Source organism: Anser brachyrhynchus (assembly GCF_964034855.1).
Source record: "Anser brachyrhynchus genome assembly, chromosome: 30".
Classification (NCBI taxonomy): Eukaryota; Metazoa; Chordata; class Aves; order Anseriformes; family Anatidae; genus Anser; species Anser brachyrhynchus.
Window position 1 is genome coordinate 133,797 of NC_137723.1, and position 16,985 is coordinate 150,781.

Genomic DNA, 16,985 nt, shown 5'->3' on the forward strand with positions numbered 1-16,985 from the left:
ATTAAAGGAACATGGAGTATGTGGATTTCTAAAAGATCATATTGATCATTGCTGCATCCACATTCCAAATGTGACTATTGATGTAGAACATGACATAGAACAACTGGCTCGAGTGGAACAAGATGCAGAACAGGAAGAGAAAGATATGACAACAAGCTGGTTGGATAAAATTTTTAGCTGATGGAATATTAGTAATTGGGTTAAGTCCTTACTGGAGACAATAATTATATTGGTGATTGTAGGGGTACTAATTTGGTTAACATTTATAATGCTGAAAAGTCTGATTCTAAGGAAGACAACCTGGAACCGGACAGTGATGCAAACTATTGCTCGGCAAATGGAACCACATCCTCAATATCCTCCACTGGCATCTAACGACTTTGGATTTCAGAGAAAGAATCTGAGGAACCCAGGAGGTGAAATGGAATGAAAACCGAATAGACAAGATCAGTTTCAGATCAAGTGAACCCAACCAGAAGAGTGAACGTAACATAAAGCAGAAGTGGTGGACTTATGAAATGTTGTGACAATCCTAATCTTTGTAATTTTCTTGATTCTTAATGATGTAATTTTCCGTGGTTATATTATTGGTGAGCACTGAGTGTAAAATATTTTAGTTAGTTAGTGAAAGCATTTGCCCTCCTCGAAAGGAGTGAAATGCTTTCAAAGGGGGGAAATGTTAGTAATAGAAGAAGAAATAATACAATATTGTTTAGTATGTTACATTTGCGATGTACTGTTCCGAGGCTGCGCTTGGAAGATACAAAATATATGTGCAAGGGAGAATGCACCAATTCATGATGAGGAGTAAGGAGGATTAAAAGAATGCTCAATTTGCAAGACATCTAGATAACTGGGGCTTCTTGGACTCTGGGAACTGGGTCAAACCAACCTTGCGGTTTGGACTGAGACCAAGGGCTCAGAGAGCATGCGTGAAAAGGAAAGGTTAAAAAGTTCAACTCTGATGAAGACATCTTACTTCATCCCGACGACCACCCGGACGACCACCAGAGAGTAATACGCAAGCGCAGAAGGACTGATAAGATAATTAGCATATGAAGCAAGGCTAGGTGGAGCTAGGAAATGAATATGCATAGATGAGTTGTGAAACCTAATGCATATATAGTATCTTAGGAGATAAAAGAGAACTAAGAGAACAAATCAGACGAAGTTAGATTTGGGCAGGCATGCCCCTAACTTCCGGCGCCTAATAAAGCACCTTCATATAATCACTTTGTGGATTATGTGTCTTCATGAACGCTAACAATACCAGAGCCACAAGATAAAATACCACAAAAAAATGGTAAAAGCTTACTTAAATCTGCATCTTTGCAGCAACTGTATTGCTGAGTTTCCTTTCTGCTCAGATTCTTGCAGGCTTGGTCAATCTTCTGTATCCAAATGAGCAACATTCCTGTTTGTCTCTCTAATTGTACAGCAGAAAATTGTGTTTTATTTTTTTTTTCTACATTTCCAAAAGGCATGTTTGTAATAACGAACCTGAAACCTATGAATCTGATGTGTTATGGAATTGTGCTATTTTTTTACTCTACACTTCCTATAGGAAGGAGGACAAGGTAAGATTGGAACAGATACAGTCTGGATGTACATATCTGGATGGATTTTTTAATTAAAAAAAATATAAATTGGAAGCTAATTGCACCAAAGCCTACACTGATACTCTCGGCTGTGCTTGGTTGGGTTCAAACCCTGAAATTCCTCACAGAGCAGTAACAAGGAGGATTGGCTTCACCCCAAATATTAGCAGCAAGCATCCTGCAGGCTGGGCTTTTCGGGGCAGGCACCGCACAGCTCTCCATCTCCTGCAGTCTTTGAAAGGAGATGGAAAGGTTCTGTCTGGCAAACCCACTTGTGGTCGCCTTCACAGCCATCATCTTCCAGCCTCTTGTCTTTGAAGGTCGCACAGCCGTTCTCCACATTCCGAAGGGAACTGAACCTGCAAACCAAAACCATCAGCACCCAAAAGCAGCTCCTTTTCCTCTTGGGAGAGGGGGCAATGGGAGCTTCTCCCTCAGCCTGTCTCACTGGGCTCCAGGTGGCTTCTTGCTGCGGGCTTGCCCAGATGCGCATGCACATTGCTGTGCTTGCACTAACATCTGGCTCCTTCCTCCACTGGAGCATGCCCATGGCATTAAAACCACGTTGGCTGCATAGGTGTGATGAGATGTTGGGTTAGAGTCCTCCGTACAGCCAACTTTAGGGCTATAAAGCCTTCCCGGGGGATTACAAGGCTGTTGCGGACACCAAATATTGGAGATCTTGGGGCTGAAATGGAGCAAAGCTGCTCCACACACCGCGGGTTGCAGCTGTACTCACGTGGTGGCGTCGAAGGAGGAGTTGTCCACCCATTTCCATGTGTTGTTGGTTGCCTTTAATCCGATCCACACCGTTAGCTTCTCCTTGCTGCCCTGCAGGATCCTCTCATTTAAGTGCTCCTGGGAAATGGAAGAGAAGCAGTGGCTTCCGGGGGCCTTCAGCAAGAGGCTCGTTGGGGTGCAAAGCTGGCTTTTTGAACCCATTTGGTTCATCCTCAAAGAGACGGGCACTAAACACCACCCGTGCCTTGGGTGCTGCCCCGCTGCCTGCTCTGAAGGCAGCTCAGTGGGTGGAAAGAGCTTAAATTCAGAGCCTGAGACACCAAAGGCTCCCCCTGAGCTCCGTGTCCCTCCTTCCTCCCGTGCCAAAGGTGGGAAGGGGCCTCCAAAGCCCTTTAGGTGGTGATTCAGCCCCGTTCCCACCCCTTAGCACGAGGTGGCTTGGAGCTACCAAACCTCCTGCCGCCACCCAGCAGCTCCCGGGCCGTGTTTGCCCCTCTACCCACCAAAACCGAGGACTTTCGGGTCCTTTTCAAGCCTTCTCCACTCTGCACTTACCATATCGGCGGTGTTTCGGAGCACGGCCAGATGGGACCCCCGACTTTCGCAGTCTTTTTTGCCTTGCATCCAATTCCCACTCGATTTGGGAAGCTGGTAGCACTGGTCCCCAAAAAGCTGCCAAGACTGGGGGCACAGCTTGCAGCCCCCGTGGCCTGGAGAGGAGACGGAGCTGTGAGAAACCCTAAAAAGTGCTCGAGGTCTCGCTCAACCAAGCCAAGAGGCACCGGGGAGGGGGGCTGTCTCCCCTCCCACATTTTTCCTGCCCGCTTTTCCCACCCATCCACCACGAGGAGGACCATGGTGGGGCAAGCTCGGTGAAGGCGGAGAGGTGTCTTCTCCTCCAGGAGGCCCACAGAGGCTGGAGATGGTCAGCAAAACGAGCTCTTCCTCGCCATGATCATTGACACCAAGCCAGGCTCGTAGCCCCCCGAGGGCACCCATCCCACCCCGGGGACCCCCTCGGGGAAGGGGTTACCTGCAGAGCCGTTCCAGCGGCAGACGTAGCGCAGCAGGGAGGGAATCACGCACGCCTCCATCCTGCTCCTTCCCCCAGCCTCGCTCTTGCTCTGCAGAGCATTCGGAGGCATCGGCGCCTTCTGAAAAACTTCAAAATTTTGGGGTGAGATTGAGGGTGTTTGGAGGCAACGCTGTGAAAACCGAGCAGGGCTGAGTTGGGTTCCCCAAGCTATTGTGCAACCTCCTTTTTTGGTCATGATTGCACCCAACTTCTTCAATAGCATAAAAATGTTGCTTGTGTCCTCCACCCTTGTTTTAAAAGCCTTTTTTTTGTGGTTTTTGTTTGTTGGTTCGATTTCAGAGGGGATTTACACTTGTTGGATGCGTCCCGTGGCATCCGCATGGGGCAAAATTGTCCCCGTCCAAATGGAGATGGTTGCTGGGATAAAACCCTGACCTCCCCTTGGGGAAAAAAAAAAAAGAACAATTTCCCTTGTGCTCATTTGGGTTTTACTCACCCTGCACGCTGAGCACTGCCAGCAGCACCAGCAGCACCACGTGGCTCAATCCACTCAGCTTCAGGAGGACTCCGTGCCACCGTGGGCACGCGGCGGGAGCTGAAAGAGGCCATGGTTTTGTTCAGAAAGTACTTTCTTGTAAATTAAAATTTAAATACAGTGAAATGAAATGAAATGAAATAATATTAAATAAATCAATAAAATAAATAAATTAATTAATACATATGAAATAGTAAAATATAATAAAATATAACGAAATATAATGAAATAATAAAATAAAATAGAGCCCCTCTGTTTGAGCAGAACTTGACAGCTGCTTTGCTACCTCCACAAAAACCAAAAAAACAAGTGAAAACCCAACGATCGCAACCTTCTCTTTGCATCTCCCACCACAGCACCCTCCTTGCATGGGTCCCGCTGCTCAACGTGGGGAAGCTTTGGCTGGAGCAAAGCCTCCAGGAGCTTGGAGGGGACGGGGAGAAGCCGGGCTGCAGTTTCCCAGTTACACCAGTGGGTACTACACAGTAACGTTATGGTTCTAGAAAATGGGGGTGTACTGCCCAGCACTTTGCCGTGCAAGGGGGTACCGTACAGCAGAGGTCCCCCAAATGCTTCCTTTCTCTCTCCTTTCTCACACTTCATCCATCTCCAGCCCTCACGGAGCAATGGAACCACCTCTCTGCCATCTCCTCTGCTTGCTCATGTTCCCAATTCCGGTGCAAAACCCATTTTTGTTCCACGATACCGAGCTTAGCCCAAGGACGTGTGCACAGCATGAGTTCGTCGCCTGTCCTGCTCAGACACTGAACGCTGAGAGGGTCACTTGTTTTGTACACATTATTAGTAGTAGTGCTATTACCATTATTATTCTTTTCCTTTCTTTTCTGTCCTAATAAACTGGCTCTATCTCAACCCGCAGGCTTCATTTTTTTTCTGATTCTCTCCCCCATCCCAGAGAGGGGGGGGAATGGTGTGATCGAACCCAGCCTGGTGCTGACCCCCCTGTCTCGAGGTCTTTCGTGGCAGGTCCTGCAGTCAGGGGAAGGGACACAAAAGGAGAAGTGGGGGGGCCGAGAGCATCTGTCCCCCCAATCCCCTGTCCCGGGGGGTGCCCAAAGTCCCTCTGCTCCTCTTCTTCAGGGCAAAAGGGTTTTGGGGGATGCAGCCGAGCCCGACGGTGGCAGGATGGGAGGGAAATGGGGGCACCAGCAGCCAGCATCTGGGTGCCAGGGGGTGTCCAAAAATCACAGGCAAGCGTCCCCCCAAGCCCCCTCTCAGTTTTCCCAGCTTGAACGACTCTCTGCGACCCCAAGAGCTGCGCCACCCCGGTTCTTCCCCTGCCAAGCAATCGCCACCCGGGGTATCCTCTCGCCACCACAAGCCCGTGGTGGGGACGGAGGACCGGATCCCGCTACCTGCGTCCCGGAGGGGTCCCGGCCTCTCCGCAGCACCCCGCTTGCATCGCCTGTCCAAGGCCATGTAGCCATCCTCATCCTCCATGGCGTGGAGGAGTCGGGAGGACACGCGGCAGGCGGAGGGGACGCGACGGGGTCCGGAGGACAGGAAACCAAAACGCTCAGAGCTGCACTGGTGAAGTGCGAACCAGCGGCGGGGCCGGAGCTTCCTGCCACTGCTCTCGGCCGTTCAATGCCCCTGAAAGCTTTTGGGGTCACCAGCACCCTCGCCTGGTGTCCAGGGGAGGGGCACAAGGTCCTCCTGCCTCCTCCAGGCTCACGGCCCACCCTTTTGTATCTTTTATTGTTTTACCCCATCCTTGTGTGGGCCCCGACAAATCCCCTTGATGTGCACAGGGCGCTTCTTCATTCTGATTCCAGTAAGAAAGGCACACCTGCTAGAAAGCAGCTAAGAAAGTGTTTATTTTTTAATTACTTTTTTTTATTATTTTTTTTTATTAACGCCAGCATTTAATCCTGTCTTCACTGCTTTGCCAGGTGCTGGCAGAAGCCTTTGCTCAACCCCTGCCTGTGCACAGCTTTCCTGCTGTGTTCTTCCAGGATTTTTTTACAAAAAAAAACAAAACAAAAAAACAAATAAACAAAGAAACAATCAAAAAAAACCTGTTGTTTCTTTTTCCTGTTGCTACAGCGAGCCACAGCTACAGATTGGCTTTTCACACTGTGAAAAACCATCTTGACCAACTAGCAGTTGTCGTCTCCCCATCTCCCCCTTGCCCTCTGCACCCCCAAGGAAAAAAAAATAAATAAATAATCCTGTATTGAGGGGAAAAATGGCTGTTTGGATATGCACCCTAAAGGATATGCACCCTAAAGGATATGCGCCCTACAGCCAACCAGACCTCAAAGAGCCTCAAAAACGTGAGTTTTGCCCCAAGAAGAGGGGAGTTGAAGCCACATTTCCGCGGCTCCCCCTTTGCAGGGAAGTTTCATCAGCCCAGCTGAGAAAAAAATGCTGCATCTGGAGTTTTTGCCATTATTCCTCCCCACTTTGCTCCCACCCCAGGGGATGTTAAAAATCTTCCCGTGAACTGGGTTTCTTCAACAAAAGTAACACAGATTTGCTCCTCTTCCTCTTTTGACACCAGGATAACATCATTAAGAGAACTCCAAGCGGCAAGCAGTGAGCTTTTGAGTTATTTGAGTTATTATTATTATTTTATTTTTTTTTGCATGCATGTCATGAGGGCGTTTATCTGTGCAGTTGTGGCAGGGATTGTTTAAAGGCGACAGCTGACACATGGGACCATACGATCCGTGCTGCGGTGCAGCACGACAACTTTGTGACCTCAGGCTGTTGGCAGAGCCGGCCTTATATCTGCAGCAAGGCTCTGGTGGCAGCTCCTAAGAAAGGTGGCGGAGAAAGGACCTTCCCCGTGCTGGACACCGGCGGCTCCTCCCTCCAATTGAATTATATATTTAATAATAATTTTGTCGTAATAATTATTTTTTCTTTCATTAAATTATCCTTATCTCACTCCCTGAGTTGTTTCTTTCCTTTTCTTCTTCCCCTCCTCTTCTGAGGAGGGGCAGTGAGAGAGAGGTTGTGGTGGAGTTCGGCTGCGTAGCACGGTAAAACCAACACAAAGGGTTTGTGTCCCTGGTTTTGAGGTCAGAACTGAAGGTCGATGACTAAGGGGGGAACCATGAGATGCAAGAGATGCCGGCTGACGTCAGAGCTGAACGTGACCCAGACCTTACGGACCAGACCTGGGGCTGCTGTTCTCCACAGCAGATGGCAGAGCATCGACAACACCACGCTCTGTGTGTGTCTGAGCTGTGTCTGCGCTGTGCCAAAGCTTTCTCCTTTCCTCTGTGTCCCCCGGAGGAGCACAGCTGGGACAATTGACCCAAACCACCAGAAACCACACTCCTCGTCCCCTCGAGTTCAGGAGCTGGGGAGCCCGTTCCAGTGCGTGACAACCCTCTCGGTGAAGAACCTCTTCCTGCTGTCCAGCCTGAACCTCCCCTGTCTCAGCTTGACTCCATTCCCTCGGGTCCTATCGCTAGTCACTAAAGAGAATAGAAGGGTGCTTGCCCCTCCTTTCCCCCTTGTGAGGAAGCTGTAGGCTGTGATGAGGTCTCCCTTCAGCCTCCTCTTTTCCAGGTTAAACAGGCCAAGTGACCTCGGCCGCTCCTCATATGTCTTCCCCTCTAGGACCCGGGGAGCTACAGGCCTGTGAGCCTGGCCTCGGTGCCAGGAGAGGTGGTGGATGCAACAGGTCATCTTGAATGCAATCACACATGCAAGACCACCAGGGGATCAGGCCCAGTCGGCATGGGTTCATGAAAGGCAACCATGCCTGACCAACCTCATCCCCCGCTACGACCGGGTGACCCGCCTGGTGGATGAGGGAAAGGCCGTTGGCGTAGTCTGCCTAGACTTCAGCAAGGCCTTTGGCACGGTCTCCCACAGCATTCTTCTGGAGAAGCTGTGTGCCCAGGTGGCCACGAAGGCCAGCGGCATCCTGGCCTGTAGCAGGAATGGTGCAGCCAGCAGGAGCAGGGAGGTGATCGTCCCCCTGTGCTCTGCGCTGGTGAGGCTGCACCTCGAGTGCTGTGTTCAGTTTTGGGCCCTGCACTTCATGGAAGACACCTCAATACCTCACGATGGTGAAGGGCCTGGAACAGAAGTTCTGTGAGGAGCGGCTGAGGGCACTGGGGTTGTTCAGTCTGGAGAAGAGGAGGCTCAGGGGAGACCTTATGGCTCCCTACAACTACCTGAAAGGAAGGTGTGGGAAGCTGGGGGTCAGCCTCTTCTCATAGATAATTAGTGGTAGGACCTGAAGGAATGGCCTCAAGTTGCCCCAGGGGAGGTTCAGGTTATAAATGAGGAGACGTTTCTTCTCAGAAAGAGCGGTTAGGCATTGGAAATGGTTCCCCAGGGAGGTGGTGGAGTCACCGTCCCTGGGGGTGTTTAAGGAAAGGTTGGACGTGGTGCTTAGGGACACGGTTTAGTGGGTGACACTGGTGGTAGGGGGACACGTGGACGAGCTGGTCTCGGAGGTCTTTTCCAACACTAATGATTCTGTGATTCTGTGACAGAGTGTTGTGTTTGCCCCACGTTGGGCACCAAAAGGACTGTTGTGATTTAACCCGGCTGGCAGCTCAGCACCACACAGCCGTTCGCTCACCTTCCCCCCTCCCTCTCTCTGGGATTGGGCAGAGAATCAGAAAAAAAATGAAAGCCTGTGGGTTGAGATAGAGACAGTTTATTAGGACAGAAAAGAAAGGATAATAATACTAATAATGGTAACAGTACTACTACTACTAATGTATACAAAACAAGTGATGCACAATGCAATTGCTCACCACCCGCTGACCGATGCCCTCCGAGAAGCCAGTCCCCCGACACCGGCCAGCCACATCAGCGAGGTATCACCATCGTTCTCCTCCTAAATCCCAAACACAGCACCATAGCAGCTACAGAGCAAGCACCGGGTGAGCATGTTTGGACTGAGAGCGAGTGACCTTGGGGCTCTGCCAAGAGGGCTGGCCCCGGCAGCCTCGTGGGGATGTTGCCACCTGCCGTTTCCATCAAGCAGCACCACTTGCTTACAAGGCATCGCTTGCCTACAAGTCACCCCCAGAAGCTTTTTCTATTCACCTTTTCAATCAGACTATATATATATATATATATATATATATATATATATATATATATATATATATAAATATTTATTTTCATATATTTAAATAAAACATGTTTACGTATCACAGAATCATAGAATGGCCTGAGTTGAAAAGCACCTTAAAGATCATCTGGTTTCAACCCCCCAGCTCCGGGCAGGGATGCCAACCACTAGAGCAGGTTCTTCTCCCTCCCAAAAGGTGGCCCAGCTGAGGTGCATTTACACCAATGCACGTAGTATGGGTAACAAACAGGAGGAGTTGGAGGCCACCGTGCTAGTAGGGAACCATGGATGTAGATCACGGAAACCTGGTGGGATGATTCCCATGACTGGAGTGTGGCTGTTGATGGCTACAAACTGTTCAGAAGGGAGGAAGGAGGGGAGGAGTTGCTCCCTGTGTTAGGAATTGGATAGGTTGTGAAGAGCTGTGCCTGAGAAACAGCCATGACCAGGTTGAGAGCTCGTGGGTGAAAATCAAGGATCGGCCTGGTAAAGGATGTCTAGTGGTTGGGGTCTGCTACAGGCCACCTGATGAGTATGTTGGTGAGAGCTTCTTCCTTCAGCTGCAAGAACTGTTGGGCTCAGAAGCTCTTGTCCTGATGGGGGATTTCAACCACCCAGATATCTGCTAGGATAGCAGCACGGCGGGTTCCAGACAATCCAGGAGATTCCTGGCGTCTGTTGAGGACAACGTCCTGGTCCAGGTAATAGACGGACCGACACAAGGTGAAGCCTTACTAGACCTGGTGCTCAGCAAAGTGGAAGACAGCATTACAGAGGTTACGATTGCCTGGTGGCGACCATGCCCTGGTGGAGTTTGTGATCCTGAGGAATATGGGTCTGGCAAAATCAGAGTCAGGACCCTGAACTTCAGGAGAGCAAACTTCCTTCTGCTCAAGGCTGGGATCCCCTGAGAAACTGTCCCTAAGGCCATGGGAACGGAACATATGCAGGTATATAAGTATATAAATACATTTCACAGAATAACAGGATGTTAGGAATTGGAAGGTACCTTGAAAAATCATTTAGCCCATATATAAATAATAACAAGTGCCAAGGGGCACAACAAAGTGTGGTGTTGTCGACGCTCTTCCAGATGCTGCGGAGAACAGCAGCCCCAGGTCTGGTCCATAAGGTTTGGGTCTTGTTCAGCTCTGATGTTAGCCAGCACCTCTTGCATCTCACAGTTCCCCCCTTAGTCATCGACCTTCAGTTCTGACCTCAAAACCAGGGACACAAACCCTTTAAAGGATTGCTGGAGAGCATCGCCCTTCATCAATGAGAGGAGCCGCCAGTGTCCAGCACGGGGAAGGTCGTTTCTCCGCCACCATTCTCAGGAGCTGCCCCCACAGCCTTGCTGCAGATATATGGCCGGCTCTGCTGACAGCTTGAGGTCGCCACGTCCTCGCCATTCAAGTAGACGCACTCTGCGTGGCCCTGCACCGGGAACCTGCGACGACAAGGAATGACACTGCAACCTCACCACTCCCCGTGCCCTCCGGCAGCAGTGCATGGCCAGGGCTGCCTGCAAGGCATGGTCCCAGCACACCGGAGCCACTGGGCTCTGCCCGCTCGCAGAACTCACGTCTCCTTGAAGGGGCTGCCATCCACACACAGCAGGCGCTCTCCCTGTCTCCGCAGCCCAAGCCAGGAATCCGCGCTGTCTTTGAGTTGTCTCAGAAAGTTCTGGGCGGCAAGGAGAGAGGCAGATGGTCAGAAGCTGCTGGAGCACCACGCTCCCGTCAGCCCCACGGGACTCGCTGCCCCGCTGCGGGACATCCCGCCCGGCTGTCCCAGCCCCACAGACACCCATCACCCCGCACTCACCAGTTCCCAGTCCCTCGTCACCGTGGCCAGCGAGGCCCCGTGTGTCGTGCACTGCTCCTGGCTCCAGTTCCAGCTGCCTTGCTCCTGCCGCCCCGACAGGTAGTAGCAGACGTTGCGGTACCCAACCCATTCGTAAGGGCACGCCAGCACCGGGGCTGCCTTCTGCCCGAGCACAGCTGTTGCAGAGCAAAGAGGACCTTAAATGAGGTTATAGCAACGCGGGGATCGGGGTCTTCTCCCAACCCCAAGCGGTAAGACAAGGGGAAATTCTCCCAAGTGGAGCCAAGGGAGGTTGAGGTTGTGTATTAGGAGAAATTTCTTTACTGAAGGGGTTGTGGCATTGGAATAGGCTGCCCAGGGAAGTGGTTGAGTCACGATCCCTACAGGTTTTCAAGAAACTTGTAGGTGTAGAACTCAGTAGCATGGTTTAGTGGTGGACTTGTTAAAGGTTGGGCTGGATGATCTCACAGGTCTTTGCATAGAATGGCTCGGGTTGGAAGGGACCTTACAGATCATCCAGTTGCAACCCCGGCTGGTTCTATAACCCAGCTGTAGGTGGCACAGCCAGCTCTGTGTAGAGGGGTGGGATGGAGGCGGCCACTCTGCCCTTACCTGATAGCCCAGCAAAGAGAAAAAAGAACATCAGGCTCACAATCAGGATCCCACTTCCGGCCAGGACACACAGTTCTCTGGCTGTGCACACTTTGCCTGCAGCAGAAGGAAAATATATTTGTGGTGAGGACGGTGCTGTCCCACAGCAGCACAGCCCTCGCATCACCAGCATGACCAGAAGGCGATGCCAGGGGGATTACGGGCACCCCTGCGACCCCGTTTCCCTCCTCCTTGGCACAGGGTTCACCCCTACACGTGCTGCAGCGGCAGGAGGACAGCTCAAAGCCCAGCTGGGTGTTGGCCCCGCACTCACCCAGGCATCTTCGGGTCCTGTCGCTGCCCGTGGGCGCAGCATCCGTGGGCATCTCTGGGTGGAGGGGCACCACCGTGTCCTGGGGGTCCTGGGGCTGGTCCGGGTCCTCGTAGCGGGAGGTGAGTCCACTCTCCTCGTCTTGCACCATAGTGTTCAGCGATCCGTCAGGGCTTAGCACATCAGAAGGCATCGGTGTTGCTGAAAAAACATACAAGGCAAGGCTTGGACGTGGTTCCCCTCCCCTACAAGCCCAGCAAGCGAGGTGATGAGATGGAAAAGCGAGGCTGAAGGAGCGAGCCCTGGTCGGCTGCAGACAGCAGCGCCGCGGGGCTTGGCCCCGTAGCTCCAGCAGTGTGCACCCATGAGAAACACCAAGCACATCGTGCAGGATCCCACCCGGGGGGGGGTTGAATATCTCCAGAAAAGGAGAACTTGGAAGGAATTTCCAGCATCTGCAAGAAAATTCACACAGCCCTTGTGGCTGCAGAAGCTTCAATAAAGCCAGCTGAAAAGGAACAATTCGGGCAACGTGCGGATTTTATGGCTCTCCTCAAGGACACGCTGCGAAACGTGAGCTCACCCGGCGCAGTTTGGGCATTAAAAAAAGGGGAGAGAATGAGAGGAGAATGAGAAAAAAACAGCACAAACGCAAAAAAAGGAAAGGCAAGAAAGAGACAAAGAATTGAAAGAGGGTGGAAAAACGGGAGAGGGCAAAGGAACAACAAAAACAATAAAATCTTAAAAAAGAAAGAAAAAAGTTGGGAAATCCGCCCTGGCTGGCTGCTCCTTCCCTCCCCATCTCAGCCCCTGGCTGAGCGTTGCTTGCTCAGCCGGCCCCGAATTTTGCTGCTCGGACGCGGACTTACTTCCCCAGCAGTGCACAAAGTCGTAGTCACTTAGTGACTTGTGCTTGTGCACCGACTCTTATGAATCAGACGGCGAGGGGCAGCAGCACCAGACTGTGATCCCGTGTCACAGCACTTTAACCCATTCCAAAGCTCGGCACCGCGCTGAGCTCACACCATTCCCCCCCCCTCTCTGGGATGGGGGAGAGAATCAGAAAAAAAAATGAAGCCTGCGGGTTGAGATAGGGACGGTTTATTAGGACAGAAAAGAAAGGAAAAGAATAATAATGGTAATAGCACTACTACTAATAATGTGTACAAAACAAGTGACCCTCTCAGCGTTCAGTGTCTGAGCAGGACAGGCGATGAACTCATGCTGTGCACGTGCCCTTGGGCTAAACTCGGTATTGCGGAACAAAAATGGTTTTTGCACCGGAATTGGGAACATGAGCAAGCAGAGGAGATGGCAGAGAGGTGGTTCCATTGCTCCGTGAGGGCTGGAGATGGATGAAGTGTGAGAAAGGAGAGAGAAAGGAAGCATTTGGGGGACCTCTGCTGTACGGTACCCCGTAGCTCCGGGGTCCTGGGAGGATGGGGAGAGCTCGCAGGGCTGATGCGTGTCCTCCGAAGGCACCTGCACATGTCTGGGGACCTCCGGCTGGATTTAGAGGTGGCTGCATGGTAAAATTCAGAGCCTGTCCTCACCCACCCAAAAAGCCTGCCCGGTGCCCATCCCACCGGTGCCCCACCGGCGCGAGATATCGGCGCGGAGAAAGGAAGGGAGAGGGGACAGGAAGAGTCACGGGGTGAAGGCACCGGGGGCGGCGGGGGGAAGGAGAAGGGGAACTGCAAGAAAATTCACATAGCACTGCGGCAGCGGAAACTTTAATAAAGCCAGCTGAAAAGGAAGCGTTCTGGGGAGGAACGTGAGGCTTTCGTGGCTCTCCTCACGGAGCCGCCGTGCCGCGTGAGCTCATCGGGTGCAAAGTTTCGGCGTTAAAAAGAGAGGGAGAGAGCGAGAGGAGAACGTGAAAAAAGAAGTGCAAACGCGAAAAGAAAGGCGAGAAAGAGACAAAGAGGGTGGGAAAACGGGCAAAGGAACAAATCAATCAATAAAAAAAACTTTTAAAAAAATGAAAGAAAAAAGTTGGGAAGCCCGCCGTGGCTCGCTGCTCCTTCCCTCCCCGTTTCAGCCCCTAGCCGAGCGTTGCTTGCTCAGGCAGCCCCAAATTTTGCTGCTCGGACGTGGACTTACCCTAAGAGCAGCGTGTCTTCCCCTGGAGCGTTTTGAATTCTTGGCTGCGAGGAGATTTAATGAATCGGGGGGGGGCGGGAAGAACACCAGCACTTTTATGATCCCGTGTCTGTGGCTCAGCTGTCGCCGTATTAACCAATCCCTGCCCTGACTACGCCCTCACGATGCATAGATAAGATAAATAAATAAATAAATAGGCAAACTGAAATAACTCAAAAGCTCACTGCTCGCCGCTTGGAGTTCTCTTAATGATGTTATCCTGGTGCCAAAAGAGGAAGTAACAAAATCACTGTTACTTTTGTTGAAGAAACCCAGCTCACGGGAAGATTTTCAACATCCCCGCGGAGCGGGGGCTGGGGGGGGGGGGAGGAATAATGGTGAAAGCTCCGGATGCAGCATTTTTTTTTCTCAGCTGGGCTGATGAAACTTTCCTTCAAAGCGGGGGGAGCACGGAAATGTGGCTTCAACTCCCCTCTTCTCGGGGCAAAACTCACGTTTTTGAGGCTCTTTGAGGTCTGGATGGCCATAAAGCGCATATCCTTTAGGGTGCATATCCTTTAGGGTGCATATCGTTTAGGGTGCATACCCTTTAGGGCGCATATCCTTTAGGGTGCATATCCTAATAGCCTTTTTTCCCCTCAATACAGGATTATTATTATTGTTATTATTTTCCTTGAGGGTGGAGAGGGCAAGGGGGAGACAGGGCGACTAAAAATCCCAGATGATCAAGATGGTTTTTCACGGCGTGAAAAGCCAATCTGTAGCTGTGGCTTCCTATAGCAACAGGAAGAACAAAGAACTGTGGTTTATTTATTTATTTGTTTTGTTTTTTGTTTTTGTTTTTGTTTTGTTTTGTTTTAAGAAAATCCTGGAAGAACACAGCAGGAAAGCTGTGCGCAGGCAAGGGCTGAGCAAAGGCTTCTGCCAGCACCTGGCAGAGCAGTGAAGACAGGATTAAATGCTGGCGTTAATAAAAAAAAAAAAAAAAGTAATTAAAAAATAAACACTTTCTTAGCTGCTTTCTAGCAGGTGTGCCTTTCTTACTGGAATCAGAACGAAGAAGCGCCCTGTGCACATCAAGGGGATTTGTCGGGGCCCACACAAGGATGGGGTAAAACAATAAAAGATACAAAAGGGTGGGCCGTGAGCCTGGAGGAGGCAGGAGGACCTTGTGCCCCTCCCCTGGACACCAGGCGAGGGTGCTGGTGACCCCAAAAGCTTTCAGGGGCATTGAACAGCCGAGAGCTGTGGCAGGAAGCTCCGGCCCCGCCGCTGGTTCGCACTTCACCAGTGCAGCTCTGAGCGTTTTGGTTTCCTGTCCTCCGGACCCCATCGCGTCCCCTGCGCCTGCCGCGTGTCCTCCCGACTCCTCCACGCCATGGAGGATGAGGATGGCTACATGGCCTTGGACAGGCGATGCAAGCGGGGTGCTGCGGAGAGGCCGGGACCCCTCCGGGACGCAGGTAGCGGGGTCCGGTCCTCCGCCCCCACCACGGGCTTGTGGTGGCGAGAGGATACCCCGGGTGGCGATTGCTTGGCAGGGGAAGAACCGGGGTGGCGCAGCTCTTGGGGTCGCAGAGAGTCGTTCAAGCTGGGGAAACTGAGAGGGGGCTTTGGGGGGACGCTTGCCTGTGATTTTTGGACACCCCCCGGCACCCAGACGCTGGCTGCTGGTGCCCCCATTTTGCTCCTATCCTGATGCCGTCTGGCTTGGCTACAACCCCAAAACCCTTTTGCTCTGAAGAAGAGGAGCAGAGGGACTTTGGGCACCCCCCAGGACAGGGGATTGGGGGGACAGATGCTCTCGGGCCCCCCACTTCTCCTTTTGTGTCCCTTCCCCTGACTGCAGGACCTGCCACGAAAGACCCCGAGACGGGGTTTGCCCCACGTTGGATTCGCATCCCCATGCGAACCCCCCGCTGCCTCCTCGGGGCCCTGATGACCGTTCTGGTGCTGTCCTTTGTGATATGCGGTGAGTTGACACCCATGGGTGTCCTTTTTGGGGGTGCTGGGGACTGGGGACACCCCCGTTTGGGCTCAGTGTCCCTCTCCCCCAGTGTCTTGGCTGCTGGTGGAGAGGCAACGGCCCCCGGGGGCCGTGGGGTGCGGGAACGCGTCGCGGGGACAAAGCTTTGCCACCCTGGACTGCACCCACCTGGGGCTGAGGACGAGCCTGTGTCCCCCCGGAGGTAACCCCCCTAAAATATCGCATCCCCCATGTCTGAACCCGGCTATCACCCACCCCGTGGCGCTGTGGCGGGGCCGTACGCGTGGCCGTCTGTCCGTCTGTCCGTCTGTCTGCAGACGGCGGGGGCTGCAAGCTCTGTCCCGTGGGGTGGACGCTGCACAGGAGCAAGTGTTTTTGGGTCGCCAGCAAGAGCAGCTCCTGGAGGGAGAGCCGGGAGAACTGCAGCCGTCAGAGCGCCCAGCTGCTGGTGCCAGAGGACCAGGGCGAGCTGGTAACGGGGCCGACGCCGGCGGGGACGTGGGAGGGGGCTCAGGATTGCACCCGAGGGGCTGGTGGCACTCGGAGACACCCAGAAATTTGGGGTCTGCGCCCATAGGGTGCAAGGATGGGTGCCCAAACCTCTGGGCTAGCGTTGGGGATGCCAGCGGGGATCCTGGCTTTGGGGGGGGGAGCCTGTTTTGGGGACGGCAAGCGACGACACCGTAGTCACCAGCCCGCTTCCCTTTGTAGGACTTCCTAAATCGAGTCGTACAGAAACCCACGCGCTACTTCTGGATCGGCCTCTCCCGGCCCTCCGTGGGGACGGGTTGGACCTGGCTGGATGGCTCCCGCCTGGACCAGAGCCGGTGAGAGCCTAGGAGAGGCCTGGAGGGGACGGGTGGCGGGGGGGACACCTCCGATGTCCCCTCGGGGACCCTCGGGAGGTGACACGGGCTCTCTCTTGCACCCTCAGGTTCAACCTGAGCACCCTGAACGCCAGCGGAGCCTGCGGGGTGCTGAGGGAGGACAGGATCATCTCCGAAACCTGCGGCTCTGCCTTGGCGTGGATCTGCCAGAAAGAGGCCGTCCTGCTCTGAGCGGGGCAGAAATTGGGCGGCCACTTGGGAAAAAAAAAAAAGAGCAAAAAAGAATCCACTTTGCTTTCAAAATAAAGTCTCACCCCTGTGGGCTTCGTGTTCTCTGCTAG

At 52.6% G+C, this 16,985-nt stretch overlaps 3 protein-coding genes across 3 annotated transcripts; 1 reads left to right on the top strand and 2 right to left on the bottom strand.

The window, feature by feature from the left end:
- Nucleotides 1–200: 200 nt before the first annotated feature.
- On the bottom strand, nucleotides 201–5,919 carry LOC308184250 (killer cell lectin-like receptor subfamily B member 1B allele B). Its single transcript, XM_080571183.1, has 6 exons — nucleotides 5,287–5,919; nucleotides 3,872–3,970; nucleotides 3,373–3,501; nucleotides 2,895–3,049; nucleotides 2,338–2,456; nucleotides 201–1,957 (listed from the first exon to the last, which is right to left on the bottom strand). Exons 1-6 carry the CDS (start codon nucleotides 5,369–5,371, stop codon nucleotides 1,762–1,764), a joined length of 783 nt encoding a protein of 260 aa, XP_080427309.1. The 5' UTR covers nucleotides 5,372–5,919; the 3' UTR covers nucleotides 201–1,761.
- Nucleotides 5,920–8,542: 2,623 nt separating this feature from the next.
- Nucleotides 8,543–14,184, bottom strand: LOC308184254 (C-type lectin domain family 2 member E-like). The gene is made up of 6 exons (XM_080571210.1): nucleotides 13,831–14,184; nucleotides 11,731–11,928; nucleotides 11,418–11,513; nucleotides 10,806–10,981; nucleotides 10,564–10,664; nucleotides 8,543–10,428 (listed from the first exon to the last, which is right to left on the bottom strand). Exons 2-6 carry the CDS (start codon nucleotides 11,918–11,920, stop codon nucleotides 10,254–10,256), a joined length of 738 nt encoding a protein of 245 aa, XP_080427336.1. The 5' UTR covers nucleotides 11,921–11,928; nucleotides 13,831–14,184; the 3' UTR covers nucleotides 8,543–10,253.
- Nucleotides 14,185–15,035: 851 nt separating this feature from the next.
- LOC308184256 (killer cell lectin-like receptor subfamily B member 1B allele C) lies at nucleotides 15,036–16,963 on the top strand. Its single transcript, XM_080571212.1, has 6 exons — nucleotides 15,036–15,293; nucleotides 15,680–15,802; nucleotides 15,888–16,019; nucleotides 16,135–16,289; nucleotides 16,529–16,644; nucleotides 16,752–16,963. Exons 1-6 carry the CDS (start codon nucleotides 15,209–15,211, stop codon nucleotides 16,873–16,875), a joined length of 735 nt encoding a protein of 244 aa, XP_080427338.1. The 5' UTR covers nucleotides 15,036–15,208; the 3' UTR covers nucleotides 16,876–16,963.
- The last annotated feature ends 22 nt before the right edge of the window (nucleotides 16,964–16,985 follow it).

Bases quoted from the DNA above. Each gene is read 5' to 3' on its own strand.
- LOC308184254 (XM_080571210.1), bottom strand. From the start codon at position 11,920: ATGCCTTCTGATGTGCTAAGCCCTGACGGATCGCTGAACACTATGGTG. The intron at 11,514-11,730 runs GTGAGTGCGGGG...CTTCTGCTGCAG, and splicing joins CAGGACCCGAAGATGCCTGG to GCAAAGTGTGCACAGCCAGA. The intron at 10,982-11,417 runs GTAAGGGCAGAG...GCTCTGCAACAG, and splicing joins TCTCTTTGCTGGGCTATCAG to CTGTGCTCGGGCAGAAGGCA.
- LOC308184256 (XM_080571212.1), top strand. From the start codon at position 15,209: ATGGAGGATGAGGATGGCTACATGGCCTTGGACAGGCGATGCAAGCGG. The intron at 15,803-15,887 runs GTGAGTTGACAC...CCTCTCCCCCAG, and splicing joins GCTGTCCTTTGTGATATGCG to TGTCTTGGCTGCTGGTGGAG. The intron at 16,645-16,751 runs GTGAGAGCCTAG...TTGCACCCTCAG, and splicing joins TCCCGCCTGGACCAGAGCCG to GTTCAACCTGAGCACCCTGA.
- LOC308184250 (XM_080571183.1), bottom strand. From the start codon at position 5,371: ATGGAGGATGAGGATGGCTACATGGCCTTGGACAGGCGATGCAAGCGG. The intron at 3,971-5,286 runs GTAGCGGGATCC...GGCCTCTTTCAG, and splicing joins GGGACCCCTCCGGGACGCAG to CTCCCGCCGCGTGCCCACGG. The intron at 1,958-2,337 runs GTGAGTACAGCT...TTTGGTTTGCAG, and splicing joins TCCTCCTTCGACGCCACCAC to GTTCAGTTCCCTTCGGAATG.